Genomic DNA, 22,507 nt, shown 5'->3' on the forward strand with positions numbered 1-22,507 from the left:
AAAATAACATAAAAAAAATATGAAAATATATTCCAAATATGGAATTAATATTTATGAATATTTAGTGAATAGATATTATTTGAAAATTATTGAAGTGAATATTGTATTAGTATTATGTTATCTTAAAAATATTTATAAGCCAGTATCTTGAAACTTATCTTTTTCTAATAAATTTCAATCTTATTATACAAAATAAATCAAGTTCTAAAGAAGTAATCAATGATTACAAATTGCAATGTTATAATTGTAATATGATATGATGAACGAAAAATTGTATAGTTAAAATTTTTGTTACAATTTATTAATTACTGAGATAAAAATAAAGATGAAGGTATATTGAACTAACTATATCCATGTTTTGAGTTCAGAATTATTTTTTATTAACTAAATTAAATTACATTGTTTAGGTAAAAATTATTTTTACATAAATTAATTAATAATAACCGTATTTAAAACTAACTTAATCATATATTATGATAAAAATATGTTGTTGTATTTTAGTGATATTAATTGTTTGACAAATATAAGAATAATTTTTAATGATACACTTATATTTGAAAATTACAAATTAAAAACTATTAATTTATTATTTATCATTTGGATATGAATATAGGATATAATATATACTTCTTAATAAACTGCGTGTAAAGTATAAACATATTATTATATGATGTTTTCATTACAAAAAAATATTAAATTTTATTTTATTTTATTTTTGTTTTAAATTTGAATCCATATTATAAAACATAAGCTTATTTTTACAATGTATTACAGTTTTAAATATATCGATTTAATGTTATCGAACATTATTCTTTTCGCTTGCTTAAATAAAATATACCACTATAATAATAGTAATAATAATAATAAATAATCAGCTTGGAAGACGATTAAATTTTGAATATATTATATAACGTTTTATGAGGTTTTTGTCAAGAAAATGTTATATGGTATAGTAAAGTTCATCATGCTTTTGTCGTACGTATTTATGTAAAGTAGAAATTATAAGTATATGGAATAACATTAATGTAATTTCGGAGGGATTTTAGGAATTTTAATATTTTATTTGCACTAATAGTATTCACACACAAATATACTCATAATAAAATAAAATGTATTGAGAACCGATACATTCTTTGGATTTTCTGAATCTATAACTGAAAACTATATGATGTAGTTACAAAAATATAATTATATAAATAACTTAACATCAAAGTACACTCTATAAAATTAAACACATTATACAATATATAAATGCATAGCACATTTTCAAATATTTAGTTTCACTAATAACGGTAAAATATATTATTTACTCTACTCATAGATGACGTGAAAATTAAACTGAGAAAACTATAGTATTAGGTTTATCATATCTAACAGATAAATCAATACAATTTAGACTGAAAGAATAATGATTAAAATGGATTTTCGAAACTATAATTGAACATCTTGTCATATCATTGACACTACACTATTAAAAATTTAAAGAAAATAAATTACTAAATGTTTATTATAGTTGATTGAAATTAAATTAAGATAAAATGTATTGCATAATAAATACTTATTTACCTAATCATACGGCAAGTGAATAGTGTTATTTTACGTTCATAACAAGAAATTGTTTCATATTTGTATATTATAACCATCGTAACTAATATTTACACGTGAATTATACAGGAAAAATTAGATTGACATTAATATATACTATATTTTACTTTTATTTAAGTTCTAAGCCTGTCAACCAATTTAATATTTAAATAATGTGATGGTGATTAGATTTTTGTGCAAATACATTATTTTGTTATAGTTTTACGCTAAAAAGTATATATCTATTGAAAGTACTGATAAATAATTACAAATATTTTTAATTTTAATTTTATATTTAAAATTGTGTATAGTGTATTTTATTTTATTAATACTATCGTAACCCAAAGTACAGTAATAGGTAAGTAAATTATACATGCAGGTCAAGTCAGCGGTAACGAAAAGGAATCAGGTATCTAGATTAGTCTAAGAACGAAGGGTGGACGTTATCAAAACGCATCATGCGGTAAATTAGATTGTTCAAGCTGTAATTAGTGATACGCACAGGGATAGCAAAAGTTGTGATAGAGCGAGCCAGACGTGGAGGGACTCGAAATTTGATCAGAGAATGGAGCGTAGACATAACCATCGATGAGATTTGAGAGTAACTTCAAATTAATATCAACTATCGTTAAAAGATCAAGCTCGTGTAGAACTGGCGAGTATAGTCATGCAACGACCGGTGGGTGATATTCAACACATGGCCGGTATAGGATAAAAAGCGCCTTTGGACTCACTTGATGGTTGTAGAGTTAAAGGCAGTGTGTGAATTCTACATGACTGATCTATATTCAAGCAGATATCGCAATAAGGAACAACCGAGAGCCTACAGCAGAGAGGTTAACTTAAAATCGGACGATATTCACTTTACAAACCCTAGTGTCTCGTATGCCTAACAACTTATTGATTGGACGTGATAGTGGAAGCTAAGGTCAGTGGATAAAAGAACTCACAGATCTTTTTTTACGACCGATCGATATGAGATTAATGTTGTTAATCGATTAGGTATATAGGCTAATTATTTAGATACGACAGAAGCACATGGACTGGTATTTATTCACGTTCAAATCAACACTAACCAACAGACTCAAATCAATTAACTGAGGTATTAAGTTTGCATTGCATAAGTAAACAGTCGGAGTTGTTGCTAATTCGACGGAAAATGTTTAGGTCACCCACGATAGCTAGCATATTGTAATTAGGGATTATTTTCTTGATATTATGCCATAAACAAACAGTAAAGGTGACATATAGCTATGTGACTCCTTGAACGACACCCAATAGATATTGATAATTTTTTACTCTTTTACTAACCAACTTAAATGTCAATTTAATAACAATTGACGGGTTAGAACAGTGAATGTAATTTAAAACACTATCCTGTAATACATTTTCTTGATTATAACGAATCGACAAAGTTGGCCAATACAATAGTGGCTTGCGAAATAGAATTTATTTTATTTTTTAATGTTTATACTTCATAGCTTAGCTTTGCTTAAGTTATCTTGAGGTTATAATGAATGGATAAATAAAAAGCAATATTGCTTTTGAACATTAAGCATAAAACTACATTAACCATTGGAAACAAGCGTATCTGACATTTATAAGTTTTTATTAAATACAACTACAAACGTAAATAAGTTGTATTTTAAGTGATTTATTAAACATGAGAAATAAGGTTAAATATTAAGTTTAAATTTTAAAATAGTTATAATTGATTAGTATTATATTTTTATAATAAGTTAAACGTAACGCTCATAGTTTAATGTACATAACTAAATAATACATTGAAAAATGTACAGATTGTCCATAATTTTTTTTTTTATAAGTTTATGGGTTTAAATTTGGTTACAAATTAAGTTAATGAATAGTTAAGATTTTTAAATTTTTGTTTGTTTATTATGTAATAACAAATTGTATAAATAAAACACACAGTTGTAACAAATAGTTTTAAAGTCATATATATTTTTAATCATTCGACCTGTCAATAACATTGAATAAATTACCTACAAATGGTCTATTCTAGTTACATATCATTTTTTGTACGTTTTATGTAAAATCACATATTTACTAAGGTATCTAAAAACTATTGAACCTCTGTGTATACTATGTAATCTTTTTGTGTCAAGGAACCAAATAATATAAAATATTTATAAAAAAAATGTTTATATGTTATAATACATATTATTAAACTTAGAAAATACATCAAATAAAAAGGTTATTAGTTTCTATATTATGATTAATGGTAGAATGATTTTATAATTATATCGTGGTTATATAGTTAAAAATAATTATGTTTTTGATTTTACTTATTTTTGTGTATTATGATGTAATGTTGAGTATAGTTATATTAGTTTATATAGATGTATATTATTGATACACCTTAATGTAATAACTTATTATTACGTATTTTCTTATAACTATAGTAACTACATTACATAAATTGAATTGTACAGGTTGGTTTTTCTGAAGAAAGATATCATGGTATATTATTGCCTCACTATTGACTGTTTGGGGGGCTCAAAAAATGTTTAAGTATTCATTTAGTCGTAATATTGCAGTGCGCTATTGTATTTAATAATAAAATACCAACACGATTATAATATTCTGAATTGATTTCCAGATATTTGTTCACAAGAAAATACTATTATTGTTTTTAAAAATTAAATAAAGTCGTAAAAAATAGCAACGCGCATTATTAAAGTTTAAATGATAATATAATATATACGTATATATATATCACGGAATAAATACTTGTATTTCCATCGTGCTCATTCATGCGCCAACAAAAAATAGCACGTTACCGGAGGGATCGTGCGAGCCGTGGTGTATGAGTATATGAGAAATAATAAACAAAAAAAATGGATTAATATTTATAATTAAATGGAAATGTGATTATATATTTTTTGCAATAATCAATTATATTAATTAGTTGTCATTACAGTAGTCGGTGTTATAATCGCATTAAAAATATATTATCATTTCGAAACATAACTGATAGTGCCCGGATTTTTTGAAACTATGAGTAAATCTATGATTTTAATTTTATTTTAATAATTTTCTAGTACGTACTTATTTATGAAATAAATTATCGATACAATCAAAACGAATAACGACACATGGTCGATTTTATGTTTGAAAAACTATTAGATAATATCTGGCAATCGAAATTTCACATGTTTCAATGTTTGTTTTATTATAATTTATCATAGAAGTCTTTTTTAATAATATAGTACTAATTTATAGCATTTATCAATATTCTTACAAATACAATGTGGTAATAACAGGTAGATTGTATGTCATGTGTCAATCATAAATACGTCGTTCACTTACCATAATTGTTATTTTAACTAATATTATTTACTGTTATTTTGATATATCAATAATTTGATAGATTAAAGTTAAAGAGAAAAAACGTTACTGCGTTACAGTTTGGAAACACTGTATTTTAATCTATTTTCAACCGATCGATCAATTTTATATAGTAAAATGTGTTACCTCAAAGTAGCAATAATAGAGGTTCAAAAAATGCTAAGAACAGCAATATTATTGAAGAGATAAGTATAAAATGCGTTAGCAAAAACCGAAATGATAATAATGTACAACATTTTATTTATTAAAACGCTTTTAATTCGTAATTATTATAATAATTCTAACCTATATATTTATATGTTATAGTCATAATAAATATTTCGATTAATACGTTGGCCAATGATATTTTATAATCTTTTTATCGAAATATTGTAACAAACCAACATTCTTGAAGTAAATTTTGTTTCAATATATTATTCTATGAACAGATTTCGAAAAAAAAATCGTGTTTCTGTGTGAAACTATAACACAATATGAGTATCGGCGTAATCACCAAATTTACATGTTAATATCATATAATACTATAGCAAAAGTTCTGGAAATAAACTAAATCATAATAGACACTATTATATAGAGTTTTTATAAACAAATCTATTTATCGTGACAAAATAAAACATTTAGTAAAACATTAGTAATATAATACTTTAAAGCTTTAAATGTTGACATTATAATGATAAAGAAGGCATACATTGGTATAGTTTTAACCGAATATCTTATACTCAACTTCTTTAGCTTATGCTTGTCACAGCATTCGTGAAAAAGTACGCACACGTTATATAACCTAATTTAATAAATGAATATCACTGAAATGAAAAAAAAAAAAAAAACGTTTTTATAATGTCCAAAATGATGAATTACATAACAGGTAGCAAAATAATTTATGTTGTTTTATTAAAACTTTAAATACTGGTATATTTAATACTATCAAAAAGTATAAATGTTCTGAACAATGTACAAGTTAGACTTGAACAACCTAATGGTTAAGTGGCTAAATTGTTTTTGAACTCAATAAAGTTATTTGTCATAAAAATAATACAATTTTAAAATTTGTTTGGAAAAATTCAAATGAATCAAATTATATTTATATCATATTAATTATATTTATTTTTTTTATTATACTATTGTATTAATTGAAAAGGCAATTACCAAAATTATGACAATTTACTACTTAGAAGCCTACAATCTATGTAATAATAATATATTTATAGAAAACACATCGATTGGTAATTATTAAAAATGTTGAAAAGTGTTTTTCGATGTACAAAAATACTTAAGCTTGTAATCGTTGTTTAACGGTTTTTGGAAGACAAGTTTATCCAACTGCTCGTATATTTGTATGTAAATATAACTTTTTAAGTATAGCCTTACATTACAATAACAAAAATAATACTAGTAACGACTAAAAATTAATTTTTATCTTTATCAAATACTAATTGTTTTCATCGCAAAACGATTAATTAATGTGTATTATTATATAATTTATAAAAAAATACATATGAATATTTTCAAATAGCAGTGGTTTTCAAACTGGATGCCGCGAGTATCCACTAAGTGTGCCGTGGTTTTTCCATGAATTACCGATTGCATTGAATTGTGATATAAGAAAATGCGGGTATGTGTCAACTATTCGTCCACGAATTAAAAATATTTGTTAGCCCATCAATCACATATTTCTTATTAAATGTGTACATAATTATAGTTAATTCAAAAAAATTTTGTTATTCTAAAAAAAAGGTCAGTGTGCCGTGTATAATAAAAGTTTGAAAATCACTGGACTATTGTTATTATAAATATTAAACCTGCAACATTAATTACATTGTCTAAACATTAAATCATACTAAGCTAATATGTACATAATGTTTAGAAAGTTTATTGGTCGTGTTATGCAATTATTATGTTCTACGTGTATGTCATGAGCACAGTAATATAACATTAATGGTACTTACTTCATTATAGTAAGGGCAGTTGGTGCTTTCCTTTACGCTCGTGTATTTCTTTACTTCACCAACTTGTACGCAGACAACGGGATCCATATTCAGACCTGCTAGCTGCCTAGCCTCGATAATGGTTACGCATACTTGAAAATCTTGAGATTTAAGCGCATTTTGGGTTGCATTCAGTTGATCTTTATGTTTCAGCGGTCTGAAAAGATTGATAAATAACAAAAAAAAAAAAAAAAAACAATAAGTTTTTGTTTCAAAAACCATATTATAATTTCTTTTAGCAATTTACTTTTTTGGCTTAGGTGAGTATTCGGCATTAAAAGAATTAACAGACTCATTGTCCGAAGATAAGTCACTTGTCTCCGTTGTATGACCGCGTTGATGAGTAATTGCACCCATTTGATTATTATCATCGCTGTCCATCAATGCTTCCTTATCTTGCGGAATTCTCTGTTTACCCATTCTCATTAAGCTCTTCACGCCTTTCTTGAAAATTGTGCCACGACTGTAAAATTATAAGACAGTAATAAATGAATATAATATATTATATTTCTTCTATTGTATACTGATTAATCTGTATGAGTATGCACTATGCAATATTCATTATATTATAAAGAATAATATAAAAGTATTGGATAATAATGTGTATTGTATTTATATAGATATGAAAACATTTTATGTGATAGACCGCGATATTAGAAAAATGTATACAAAAATATTTTGAAAGATACACAATTATAAATCTAATTCAAAACATTTTAATAGTGCATCCCACACAATGAATATGAATCTAGCCTCAACTTAGAAGAAAGTATGTACATGCAACTATTACGTTGCATTGACTAGCACAGATGCACGACCAGTCAACCATGTAAAATCCTACCATCGATCTATCAAATAATCAAGACGTATACTGTAATAAGTTATAATTTTTATATTTGTATGTAAAACATTAAATTGAGTTAATAGTATTTTAGTTTGAATTTTTGATCATTAAATTGCATAAAAACATCATTATACTATTATAGATATATAATATAATAATATTATAATTTAACAAAATATAATTTTTTTCAATTAAATTTAGAACGTTAGTAGTCAGTAGTCTATCAATCTTTGCATTATTTATCGTTAATTTAAATTAAATTACAAAATATAATTATAGGGATCATTAATTAAATTATTTATATTTACATACAATAATAATACATTAATACGTAGAATTAAACTATTTATAAAAGAAAATAAACTAGTAAAATAAAAAAAAATAATATATTCGTGAAATTTTAATTCATCAATCTTATTTAGCGATATTTAGATACCCATTAACTATTTGTCTTAAAATATTATTGCCATCTGCATAGTTATAGTTCACAATTATCTTAAATGTGTGAATTTATCATAACTTATAAAGATTAATTTAATGTTAAAATACTTTTTAACTTAGCTAAATATACGAAAACTGAATAGCATCTTTAGTCAAGTTTTAATAAAAACTTTTTACATAGTTCAATTTTATCATGAGGTACACAATTATTATTAATATTATTTATACAATTTTAAAACTTAAAACTTGACTGTAAAAATAATAATTTCCTCATAAAATTAGAAAGTTTAAATATTATTAATATGTATAATACTATGAAATTACTGTACACTAACTTGTGTCTATTTATTTTATGTTTGGGTAGTGAAAATTTAAAATCATAGAATAGTTGAAAATGTATTCTTTACAAAGATAAAAAAAATAATTTAAAAATATCTTAACGTTGACAATAATTAGAAAATAATATTATGTATTATGTGACTTACAAAAGTGGTATCTCTCTTGTCTCAAAAGCCTGAATACTTTGTCATAGGTTTTGTAATCAAATATGTAATAAAAGTGTTTACTTTGTGCAAAAAGTATTATCTAAATATTATCATGTAAATACGAGTATAGTAAAATCCATTTGCTGTTAAAATTAGTGAGGGGTAGGTATAAAGTGTACAAAAAAGTAAATATATTTGTAAATATTATATATTTTTAGATTTCAAATCGAAAAACAAATATATTGACCTTAGTCATGATTTTAGTTGAAATTATTCAAGGAGCCAACATTTCTCCTTTTTTTATTTCATTTTTTCTTACACGATTAAAGAATATTATATTCATCGATTTAAATGCTGATGATACAACAATAATAGCTAAATAACTTATCTTATAGACCAAATGATGATTGCCTTAACATTTATTCATAATGCATCGATATGATCCAATGTCTAAAGTTAAAAATCAACGTAGGTAAATAGTCAAGATTTATCGTCTTCATTTTACGCCAAAAGAGCTCTTTACGCTTTTTATGTTAACAGTTAAACTGAAATACAAAACAATTTCTTACGGATCCCGAATAAAATACCTAGGCTTAATTTTGACAAGCGCTTAAGCCGGGATCTTTATCCTAAATCTAAGCAAAAATCAACCAATTTCAGCTTCAACCGCCTTTGTACTCTTATTTATCCAATCCACACAACTACCTATCAAACACCTGTGAACTCATAATTTATAAATTTTATTATGGCTATTCTTATTATTGACCTCTTATTTTTCTTATTATTAGTTATTCATTCACCAATTATTAAACTTCATTAATTTCACACTATCCAAAAAATCCTAATGAATGTTAAAACGATCCTGACCAAGGAACTTACTATAGTCCTAATTGACATATTGAATGGCGTTCTTCTGATCAATTACCTTACCTACCTGATTTCATTAAACTAGGTATCGTACATTTTCATTAAAATTACTTATTGTGCATAAGCTTTTATTGATTATTCTTCTTATTTTTAATTAAAAATAATAAAAAAAAAACTTTAAATTTGTTTAAATAAAAATGTTTTTATTATTTAATGAAAATCGTACGAGATAGATTAAATGTATAACATAATGAATAAATTATTATCAGACGCGTTTACTGTTACGTCACAATATTTAAATTTGAATCGATATACATCCTCCTAAATGGTTCACTTTATTTCCAAAAGGTTTTGTTTAAGTAATTTGATATCATTACAAAGTTCTTACTAGTTACGATTAAAAAGTTAAGAACAGAACAAAACATACTATAACTTTTGCTGTTAGTTGCAAGCTGTTGTGTCCTTTAAAAATGCAACGATGAATGGCTGAACATTTTATTATTATTATTACCACTTTTTAGAATAATTATTAATATTATACTGAATATATGTAAAATAAAACCTATATTATTCACTGATAAACAATTTAAAAATTACTAATCTAAAATAAAATAAATACGATTGTTTTTGTAGTTAGGTATAATAGCTTATTAAAGCTTAATAACTATAAAAAAAAAAAAATTATAGGATTTGTTTCCGATAGTACATCCCGTATAACTTCCTACTTTTACTCAACAACACTGTTGTGTATAGTTTTTACATAAAAACGAAAAATAATATTATTTAACAATTTAAAATACCTGGATTATACTCATTGCTCGGATTGTAGAAAATATACCAGAGTAATAAAAAGAAACTGCAGTTGTATTATGTATTATAACATGTATATTTCTAGGCTTATAGTGCGTACATTTTTTTTTTCAAAATGACCCTTTTTATCTTTTAAACGAGATAAAATATTTTCAAACACTGATCTCTGATGCTGTACTAAGTATTATAGCTAGTACGTATACGCTTTTTAAACTCAGCAGTTGGTCACCGAGTTAAAACAGTAGAAAAATAATATTATATATTGTTATATTCTCCAGTAATATAAACTGAAGTCTTGATAGACCACAATCTAATTTTATGATATCTATAGAAACGTCTTATTCTGACCATAATATTATAAACGACAGTGCCTCACGTCCACAGACTTATTGTATATTCGTCTATTCTATAATAGGAGGAGATGAGAAGCCTCACCTTTTCCGATCATTTCCACCACCGGCATCTTTGTCCGAACTAAACGAACTGTACCGGAACAGCCCTTTCTTGTGCGTTCTACTTCCGCCACCGCCACTGCCGACAACTTCCTTTTCACCGTTGTTTTCGTTGTCCTGTTGCCGTTCGCCCAACCGACGGCTATCGGTGAACGTCTTCTCCAGGTTGGCAATATTTTGTTCAACGTCCAACAGCATTTGCCGCTCGTCTGTCGACTCAGTCGGTGACTCTGGACGTGAGCTGAACAACGACGAAGTCCGGTTCCGACTGTCGCTCGCCGAGTATTCAATGTCCAAATCGATCGTGATCTGTAAAAAAACAAATTGTGTCGAGTTGTTTTCATAAGCATAGCCATTACAATAGCTAAAAATCAAAATATATATTTGTGGGTCGTAATTTATTTCGTAAATGTTCTTTTACACAGACACTGTAAGGCTGAGATATATACATTTTTTTTTAAACATAATTTATAACATATATTTATCTCGTTACATAAGAAATATCGATACCTATCAATATGTATCAGTTTAGTTTAAATCACTATAACTATTTATTCATAGTAAATGATTCAAATTTATTTAGATGGTTATAATTTCTATCTTAAATGGCAGTTAAATACAAATTTTGTAATTTATCTAAATAAGGTAAAAATTTCTTTGATTTTATCTAGATACATGACATCAAGACACCCAGATAAATGAATCTAATTAAATAATTTAGCTATTGTACAACACTAAGCATTTTTAACATGTAATTTACCAACGAAAATATTTCATGATAAAATTACCATAGAAAGTTTCTACACAAAAAATGTTTTTAAATTTATTGAATAATGCATGTTTCAGAAAGTACAGTTTAAAATTATTATATTTGAATCGGGACTTTTATTGGATTTATGAGAACATTTTATTGGGCAATTTTAATTTAAATACATAATTTAATAATACTTTAAATTATATAACAGAAAAATTGACGTAATGATAATCATAAAATTATATTATTGACGAAGAAAGTAATTTAAATAACAAATATGATACAACCAAAAAATTATTATAACAACTTATATTTTTAATAGGTAACTGATAAAAAATTAAACAATTTTTTTTTGATATTCTTATAATTTTCTCGTTTTTCTTACGACTCGCTATACCTTAATTTGTTATGTTTATTACCTACTAACCTACTTAATAATAAATAATAGTACATTAATTTCATTTTAAAATGATAAAATTTAATTATACTTAAGTATAAATTAATGATGGTACAGAATTCTGCATCAATTACTCTTTTATGATTAAACTTTAATTAATATTTAGTGAATGACATTTAAATTTTCAGTACCTTATATGATTTGTAAATTTATAAATATATATACATATATATATATTACAAACATAGAATAGTCGACAATTTAATAAATTATATGATTAATAATATTATGCTTTGAATTGGTTTTTAACTTCACCTAATTTCATATAAAAAAATTTAATTTTTCAGATACTAATAATCAGATTTTAAATAGTCAATATATAGGTAGGTAGCTATTAACATCGATGTCGTTATAAAATAAAAACTGTTTTGATATCAATGGTTTTAAACATTATTCTCAATATTTTTATACACATTTATCAGCATTTTGGGCTTTTAAAAATGCCAATATCAACATATAATTTAATATGCTCAAGTACTAGAATATAACTATTGATTTTTAAAATGAATTTATTTTTTATAACTCACTTTTGTTCAACCAGCTCATGAATATTCATTATTTCGTTACAAAAAAAAAAAAAAAAAAATAATGCTTGTTTTATAAATATTTAACTTAAATTGTTCAAGAATAATAGTTGAATAATAATAATAAAAATTCTTAATTCATAAGCATTTTAAAGTATAAGTACAGTAAGTATATACACATGTAATATAATATTATTAGGTATTTTATTTATTTCTAAATTACTATATTATCACCTACAGCTAATAAAATTTAATAATATAATATCCAATAGGTATTAATTGTAGTTACGTATTTTTAAAACACGCGTATAATAATATGTAACTTTTGTAATATTTATATGTTTTGATAATCAAATCCTATTCAACGTAAATGCATATTTTGATTATTATATATTGTATAGTTCTGAAAAATAATTGATATTAATGAATTATGTTTAGGATTTATGTAATTATAGCTTAGTGGGTTAAACACTGGGTATTTAAGGATTATGTAATACATGCTCAAGTATTTTTTTCACTAGTATTTTTTTTTTAATTTTACACTTTTAAGTAACTTTAAGATAATAACAGTATTTTTTTTATAAAATTATTTAGTTAGAGATTTTTTATTATTATTTTTTTTTTTTTACATCTTCAGTAATTCTTTATTGAACATCGTCTTTAATCACTCATAATTGTTTCAAATCAAACATTAAAGTAATTTTGAGAAACAATTGAATAAATAGTAAATATCGATCTTTCTCAGTCGAATTAAGTTTTGAAGATTCACAATACAAATAGTACGTGAGAATCACGTCGAATAAGAAAGTTTACGCACATCTGGTATCATATTATTTTGTTTTGTTTTATAATATACAATTTATAAGATCTCAATTGTTCAACAAAATCGGCAAAATATTATTTAACTTTTCTACTTCTCAAAAACTAAGTATTTGTATATTTTTATCTCGATTTAACTATAGAAACGAAAAGTGATTGATAAAACCATATCAATAACAACTATATGGGTAGCAATATAATCGATTATTATATTATTTCAATTAATGTCGTTATTATTTTTTTTGTCTAACTCTAATCAATTAAATTTTTAAATTTTTCCATATTTATTAACATTAATTATTAACCCTATAAAAATATTTGTTAGTTTTTTTTGTTTTTATTGTTATTGGAAGTTACTTGCATAATATTTTAAAATGCATTTACTTACTTTTTACTGTAGAATTAATACAATTCAAGAAACATTCAAATCAAAAATAAAATATGAAATGTTATTATTTAATATTTATCATTGTAATGCTCATCTCTTCTCGTGATGTATTTATTTTAGAGATATTATACATTTGTAGTTATTTTTTTATTTTTATTTTAATTAATAGTAAATTAAATGTATTTATTTATTAATATCTCTAGTTAAGAAATCGCAAATAAATAAGAATCCCAAAAATTTAAATCTAATGTGAAAATTACTACTATTCAATGTTAAAAATATGCACGCGATTACAGTTATGAACACAACAACGATTTATATTAAGTGTAATATTATCTAAATTCTAAATTTTTAAGGAATTTGATATTTTTCCAAATCAGTCAAATGCAAAGCTATGTTAGGTTTAAATTCGATTCACATTATTTTATGTAGAATAAAATACTTACTTGAAATACATTTCCTTCGCCTACTTTTTCATGATTTTTGTTATTAAACCTTTAAGTTATCTGATTTTTTTTTTCTTAATTATTTTTTCTTTAAAATTAAAAAAGTCAGTTCTAATCAACGGGTATTTAAAATATTTGATTGTTCAATATTAATTTTTATTAAATAATTAGAAAAATATGATTGTTTTCTGATTTCATAAAGAACGCGTGATGTTATTTGAAAATATATATTAAAACTAATCCACAATAGTTAAATGTTTATGATAAATTTAAAAAATAAATTATGTATCTACCTCTTCTTATTGAAGAATGAAAAATATTAGGTACGTCTAGGTATCTTATTTTATGGTAGTGTTATTAATATAGGCTCTTTATTTTTCAAAAGCAAGCAAAATATATACTCTAAACTTAACGACCTTCGTTGTTTGAAATATTATATTATCAGTGATTTGTTTAATATCCATAGAATTTTGTAACAGGCTAAATATAACGACATTTTCTTAGTGAAAACTTTTTAATAAAAAAATAAGTAAGTAAAACTTTAAAATTATATGATATCAGACATCAAACTATTGAATAAATAATGAAAACATTTATTTTGCTCAAATATCTTTCCAAAATAATTTGTAAACTCTCTAGCCAAAAAATAAAAACGTTAAATATTCATTTTACTCCTATCGTATAAAACAAAATAAATCATCTGGAAAAAAAGATAAAATATTCATAATAAAAAAATAAAAGATAATTTTAAAATTTTGATTTATTGCTGGTTAAATAAAATTTATTTCATCAATACAATTTATTGCAATTAATACTTATTTTTTATGTAATAATTAAGCAATAGTATAACACCTCTTATACGGCTATTGTTAAAATATATACAAATGTATATTAGTTATTTATATTTCCACAGATATACAGACATAAATTTCAAATTTTAATATCTAATTGCTAGTATTAATAGTGTTCTGAATCACAGCGATTTAAATCATACTTGAAATACTTAAATACATTAATATATTTTAGATAATACAAACAAAATATCATTTAGCGCTATTTTAAAACAAATTGTATTACATGCATTACTCATCTTCATTGCATCACTTTAACGATTCGTAGAATTAATGAAATACATTACGAACGATGAATAATATTCGTATAGTGAATTCTGATCAGAATTAGGATTATATTTGTTTTTTGTGTGTGTTTTTCAAAAACGTATCATATTGACATATTTTACTTCAGACAGGTCACTTTTGAATGTCTCGGTTATTTAAGTAATTTATTCGTCTAACAGAAATTCTTCGCAATTTTCGAGTAAGTTCAACTCTCTCACAATAATATATTACAATAATATTCATAAAATTAATAAAAATAATATAAATAAAAAGTGTGTCCTTGAATACGTTTGAAAATTTAGTTTTAAAAATAAAAGTTTAATTGATACTATTTTTATAATATAATACACAACTGAAATATTTTATAATCTAAAGGAAGGTTATTTTTGAAGAACCCAGGTTTCACTGTATATTTTAACTTAATGATTAATATGACTTTGTCTTATACTCTTATATGAGTTAGATTAAGACAAAATAAACATAGTTTGTTGGTTTATCCTTAAAGGCGAATATTATAAGTACTTCACTTCAAATAACAAAAATATTTATCAAAGTAATCCATTAAAGTATTATTTGCACGTTTTACAAAAGGCCCGATAATAACAATGACCTCTAAATTTTTGAATGGAGCTTCTATTCTACATTATAATGTCGATAAGATAAATAATATTTACGAAAGAGAAGTCTCTTAATATAATTTAAATGTTTGATGTAGGTCATCATAATTAATATTTTTAGCACAAGCGTGATAAACAATAAGTAATATTATAATAATCACATAAATTGCCATTTTTTAATTGTTTAAAAATACTAAAAAGCTTGAAACTTGCATATTATAATTTGTTGAGTTAATTTATTTTTTAAAGTTATATTTCATGAATAAATATGAGATTTTAAGAATTGATAAATAAAAAAATATATACATACTAAAAACTTGTCATACAATAGTTAAAACACAAATTTTAATTAGAAAAAACGCAAAATTGTATTTTTTGTCGTTAGCTTAAGATAATAATATGTATTATTTTGATATTATTTTTAATTTCAAAAATAATTTAAACATATTCTGCTTATTTGAATCATCATAATATTTTATTAAAGTTGTCAAAAAAAAAAAATAATAAATAAATAAATAATGATGTGTACGAACATTGTTCTATATTATAATTACTTTCTCTTTTACCTAAAATCTTTTATAATCTTCCAGTGTGAATGTAAAATATTTCATATTATAGTGCCTCAACTTTACTACTTAAAAATAAAATTACTACCGGAGTCTCTTCAAAGTTCTACTGTTTTAACTTACAAACAATTGTTAATTCAGCTGATGTTCTGAAATATATCATTTTCTCAAGAAAACATAAAATATACATTTAACAATTCATATGGGATTTTTATAAGTTTCGCTGTAGAAATGTCGAACTAAGGTTTGCGTGCATATATTTACATATTTTTGGTTGGATTATAAAACTTGTAATAAATTAAATTCACGTTGTATATTCCATTTCCAAACAATATTTTGCATGTTTTAACATAATATCTTTTATATTAATTATATCGTATAATAACTATGGTTTGTACTACGTAGATACTATTATATGAATATGTTATATTAACTAAATGGTATTTATATATTTTTATCAAATTATATCGATGTGTATTTTATATATTCGTATATTAAACGCTGGGTTTATTCGAGCATATTGTTAGTCATCATACTATAACTATATTGCGTTTAAATGTTTGTATCAATTGTATGAAAGTAGGTTTTATTCTAAAATCAGATCTTTTCAGTTACGACAACGCTGCATCGTCAATATATTGTGATGACGTTTGTTACTTTATTAGATTACACGAATTTTGTAATGTTTAGTACCTACAATAAATTTACCAACTAACTATAATCGTAAATCGACTATCATATCGATAGTTCTTAATGTATACTGATATATATATCATACACTTTTATCGAAGTAGTGTTATATTTTCAATAAAAATAATTATCTTTAATATCAAATGTTTTACTAAGTTTTTATGGTTACAACAAAACTTTATAATAATAAATTACTGATATTATAAAACTAATACATAACTATTTAAACAAATTTAAATTAAATTAAATTGATATAGTAACAGGTTATTATTACTCAAGGCTATAATTTTATTTATAGTTAAATTATGAAATAGTATTATATTATAAATATATACTACACATTAAAATTTATATAATGTACATAATGTATACGTTGTATACATTAATTTAAAAGATATTGTTATAAGATATAAAGTAAATTCAAAATCTATACCTATTCAATATTCAAATGTATATATATTTAAATAATATAAACTAAAAAATAAAAATATAAGCCATAATAATACATATTCAACTCGCTTTAATTAGAAATATTAAAAATACCTAGCATTACCATTATCACTTAAAATTCTATATTAATTTTAATATATTATGTTCAAAGGATAAAATCGCCTAGCGCGAAACTATAAATTGATGCCATATCATTTTATCTTTCAGAACAACCTACTGTTGTCTTATCACCTTCGATAGAGGTGGCACATCCATTGTCTCAAGTCACACCCTTAGTTCCTCACGTTCGTGTGATACTGTAAATACATACATCTTTTGAAGATATATTTCAATCAAAAATTGATAATTAATTTACACTGCCCTAGGTTCCAACCACTTCACCATCCCCATAAAAACAAACCAAGCCGTGAGTATGACCTTAATTATTGAAAAATATACATAAATAATACTCATACTCGCGAGTAGGTAAACTTTATTATTAAACTGGAATATTAAGGCGGTGATTTAATAAAAAAATACTTCATTTAATTTTGAAATCTTTGTATCTATGCTTCTTTTACTTAAAAAAAAAAAAAAAATTAATTAAACACAATAGTTTCAAATTGTAAACGTTATAATATTATTTTGTTATTTTTAATTCTAACGCTCATAATATTTCTTTTAAGTTTTTTTATTTAAGCATAAATAATGTAATTATACTCGAAGAAATAGTCTCCTAGTTATAATTTATTACTTTCATAAAAAGTCCAAATAGGTGGAAAAGTATTTTTGTCTAGATGTACATTTTACCTTTGAAATTAAATATTTAAAATTTTAACTATTACAGATAAAACAGTTTACTAACCTTACCAAGAACTGTGCAATAGTTAATTATTTATGCAAGAATATGAGTACTACAAGCATAGACGGATATTGTTGAGAGGAAAAGGAGTTTGAGGAGACTAAGCTCTCCTTCAAAAGTTTCAAGTATAGGGTCTTAGCCCCCTGGTCCCCTTTCTAATACAAATCGATATATTGTATTGAAATAAACATAGGTAATTATTATGTTATTTATTTGGCTTTTTTGATTTGAATAGCTACTAAATTAGTTCTAATTTTAATAATACTTTTAAGATTATCAAGATTAGACACCTTATTGATTTCATATACGCGTTTATAATAAAATTGTTTAGATTACTATTTATATTTACAACAATGGTAGTATGATGTTTATTATAAAATTAGTTCAAAATGATTGTAAAAATATTATTTGGATATATATGCATCGACGGAATTTTCTTTTTTATATATTTACACTCAACTTTGATAAATGTTAAACTGAATATAATTATTATTATTAATATATTTTAAAGTGATTTGGTATCATATGTATACACTATTTAAGGACATATTAAAATATATTATAATCCTTTTATTGTATTATTTAAATATATTAGATCATGTCTCATATCTATATGTTAACCTTGATTACGTAAATTAGTAGTTAGGCTATGATATAATTAAGAGATTAATAATTTTGATGAAATAGAGCAATTTTTTTAAAATAATTGTTTATACAATATTACCGTTTTAGTTATATTTAATAAGATAAAAAAAAATAGTACTGAAATAAAACGTATAAAGTTCAAACATTTTACAATAAAAGTTTAAGTATTTGATAAAATGTTGAATATTAAACTTATATATAATACATAATATATATTATACTTAATCGTTTAATTTTTATTAATTATTTTTTCGTAAATAATTAAAAACTTATAATTATAACTTTTAATACACGAATTACAGTGGTGTAAATTGGGCTAAATTGTTAGGGTTGCTATCAATTTCTAGATTGGACAGACTTGTGGGAGGCTTCGCCTCCCACACCTCCCTAAAATATTTTATTTTATTCTAGATTTAACATTACAAGTACACAAATTCAATAAAACTATTTTAACCTTAAACACATATTGTATCTATTCGTAATTGGTATATATTATAAATATACGCCATAAATAGGGTTTATAATTACTTACTGTCAATAAAATAAAATTTTGATTTTAAGTTAATTGTTGCACCTGGTTATTAGAAAAAAAATTAATACAAATGTTGAGAAAAATGTTAGCCTTTTTGAAGAAAACCTCTATTCTACAAGAAAAAGATCAATATAGTTAATAATTAATTTCATATCATATAGATATTTAATGATATTAAATTAATATAAATTTAATTTCAATAAATTGTAAATGAATACTAAAGATATGATATGATATGAAATTAATTATTAACTGTATTGATCTTTTTCTTGTAGAATGGAGGTTTTCTTCAAAAAGGCTAACATTTTTCTCAACATTCGTATTAATATTTTTCTAATAATCAAGTACAACAATTAATACCGAAATAATAAAAAAATATTTACAAAAATAAATTTAATTTGCTCAATAATATAATATTATCTTAAAAATTAATATAAAAGTTTAATTACAGATCAAAAATAAACTGTTTTATTCGTCAAAATTGTAGTTTTAATATATTAGACTCGCGTCGACCAATCACAATAAATATACATATTGGTATAATAACAGAAAATGATTAATAAAAAAACTATAAATAAATGTGAAAAGGATATAATATAATAATAATTCCAGTGTTTCAAAACAAAGATAAACATTGGTTCTTAAAATATAAATTAGTTAATTAATTATTATATTGATATTTCAATTTTTTGAAAACTGAAATCGTGATTTTTTGGAGTCGCAAAAAGATACTCTTGCGACCCTATATTATTTTCAGGGGTTGTAAGTGTGACCCCGTGCGACCCCCAGCTTACAAAATTGACAAATTATATTATTTTACATAAACATTTGTGTATGTGTAAAGTATTTTTAAGGTATATTGTATGGAAAAATTGTAATATAAAGAGAAATAATGAATGTTCAAAATATATTGAGTGGAAAATACGAAATACTAGTTATATGTTTCTCTTTTTTTTTATTTTACAAACATATGATATTACACTTTGACATGCATAAAATACTTTAAAAAAAGTTTTTAACTGAAAATAACTTTATAATAATACAACAGACTTCGTTTTTTTTTTAAGTTATTTAGTGCTGAGAGTAATAGTAATGATAATAATAATAGGCTGAATTAAGTTTCATTCATATTTCTGGATTTCAATTAATCATATATTTATATGCGATTAATTGAATTTAAATTGAATGATTTTTTTAATTTTGTTTGTACTGTTTCATTATCATAAAAGATAATTGATTTGAGTTCGCCCTAAAACTTTCAATTTTTTTTTTTTAAATTGTACAAAATTAATAATTATAATTTATAATACGTATATTGCAAATACCATTATGGCTTTCCATATAAATCAAACGAAACGGGTTTCATCGGAATCGCTGCAATAAACATTGTACGACATACACAATAATAAGTATAAGCGTATAGTTAATACTTGATATTCAGACAGGTACCGCGGAGTGTGTTTTGTAAAACCGTGAAGCTGTTTTGGGAAATCAGTCGCGAAACCTCTGGAAAACTAACGTAAGTACCTGTGTAATATAATATGTATACTTAATTATTTACAAACGCCGTATACGCGAATCGCAGTGAACGCACGCGATTTGTATTGTCTTTGCCACGGCACCAGCGGCGTGATTGCGCGCACCGAATGCCACTGACACTTGTCGTCTGTACGAGACGCGCACGCGTATATTATTGTTCCGGTGGAAAAGAAGAACTATGTACTCGACTTGTGCGCTAACGAGATGATATGTATTGTGCTCGTGTTCGCGTTACACAAACGCGTAGGGGTCGGCCAGGAGTCGGGATGTGTTGATGTATGAAATATTAACGAGACTGGCTTATGCGTACGTACGTATAAAGTATTCCCACTAGCTGGTTGGAACATATTGACCGGCGAGCTCTGGCACTCGGCGATTTCCGAGTGCTTTCTAACCGTCCCAACGACGCACGAGCTTAAAGTAACAGCGTTTTGTAATTATACGCCGATATGTATGCGGCTCGACGACGTCAAAACGGTGATCTTCGTACGCGGGTTTTTCGAAAATAAAAAAAAACCTAATTAATTACACATTCCGGGTGTGGGTTTTTCGACGAGCCGTCATCGGCTTCATCGTAATACGAGTACATACCACTATGCACGCGCCGATCTATAAGCTGTAGTAGTAGTAGACGTACTGAACGGTACGTTATTTGCGTACACACGGATTATCCAATGGATTTATTTTTTTTTTTTTTTTTAGGTATACATAATATTGTACTCATGCGCATAACAGCGAGCGGTTAAGTGCATACTATATAATGTAATATAAGTATGGATCGCACACGTTTGATAGTATTTAGATTTTTTTTTTTTTTATTTGATTACTTATGATCGTTGCTTCATCGCACAATAAGTGAATTTGACATAGAATATACACATTTTTTTTTTTTTAGTCACGCTGTGCTACTAAAAGGAAAAACATGGTTCAAAAAAGTTTAACGTTTATAAAGTTTCACGAATATTTTTTTTCGAGGATCATCAAAATACGCATAATTATAAAAGTGCTTAACTAGATGATGTATAATATATATAATTTATTTTATCAGCAAGAAGACCGACGGTATACCTTTAATAGGGTTTTACGAAGGTTTGCAAAAACCTAATGGATATATTTTTTTTTTTAACTATTGGTTACTTCTTTATTATACACTGTAATTTTATAAAACAGAAACCCAACATTTTTTTACGTCAAAAGCATAATTTAAGATATTTCATAATAAATATATGAGATATTGAATATTTGGTGTTATGAATGATGGTAGAGAAATAATATTAGGACAAT

The 22,507-nt window shown here is 24.5% G+C and overlaps 1 protein-coding gene across 3 annotated transcripts in view; it reads right to left on the bottom strand.

The window, feature by feature from the left end:
• LOC113555600 (otoferlin-like) overlaps positions 1 to 22,507 on the bottom strand; it is a 125,466-nt gene that overhangs the window by 23,310 nt on the left and 79,649 nt on the right. For all 3 annotated transcript variants that reach the window (XM_026960053.1, XM_026960052.1, XM_026960051.1), the window contains exons 4-6: positions 10,821 to 11,146; positions 7,186 to 7,401; positions 6,900 to 7,095 (exon numbers count right to left, since the gene is read on the bottom strand). In XM_026960053.1, the coding sequence (XP_026815854.1) occupies positions 6,900 to 7,095; positions 7,186 to 7,401; positions 10,821 to 11,146 (738 nt within the window). The remainder of the gene's footprint in view (positions 1 to 6,899; positions 7,096 to 7,185; positions 7,402 to 10,820; positions 11,147 to 22,507) is intronic.

Source organism: Rhopalosiphum maidis, chromosome 4 (genome assembly GCF_003676215.2).
Source record: "Rhopalosiphum maidis isolate BTI-1 chromosome 4, ASM367621v3, whole genome shotgun sequence".
Taxonomy (NCBI): domain Eukaryota; kingdom Metazoa; phylum Arthropoda; class Insecta; order Hemiptera; family Aphididae; genus Rhopalosiphum; species Rhopalosiphum maidis.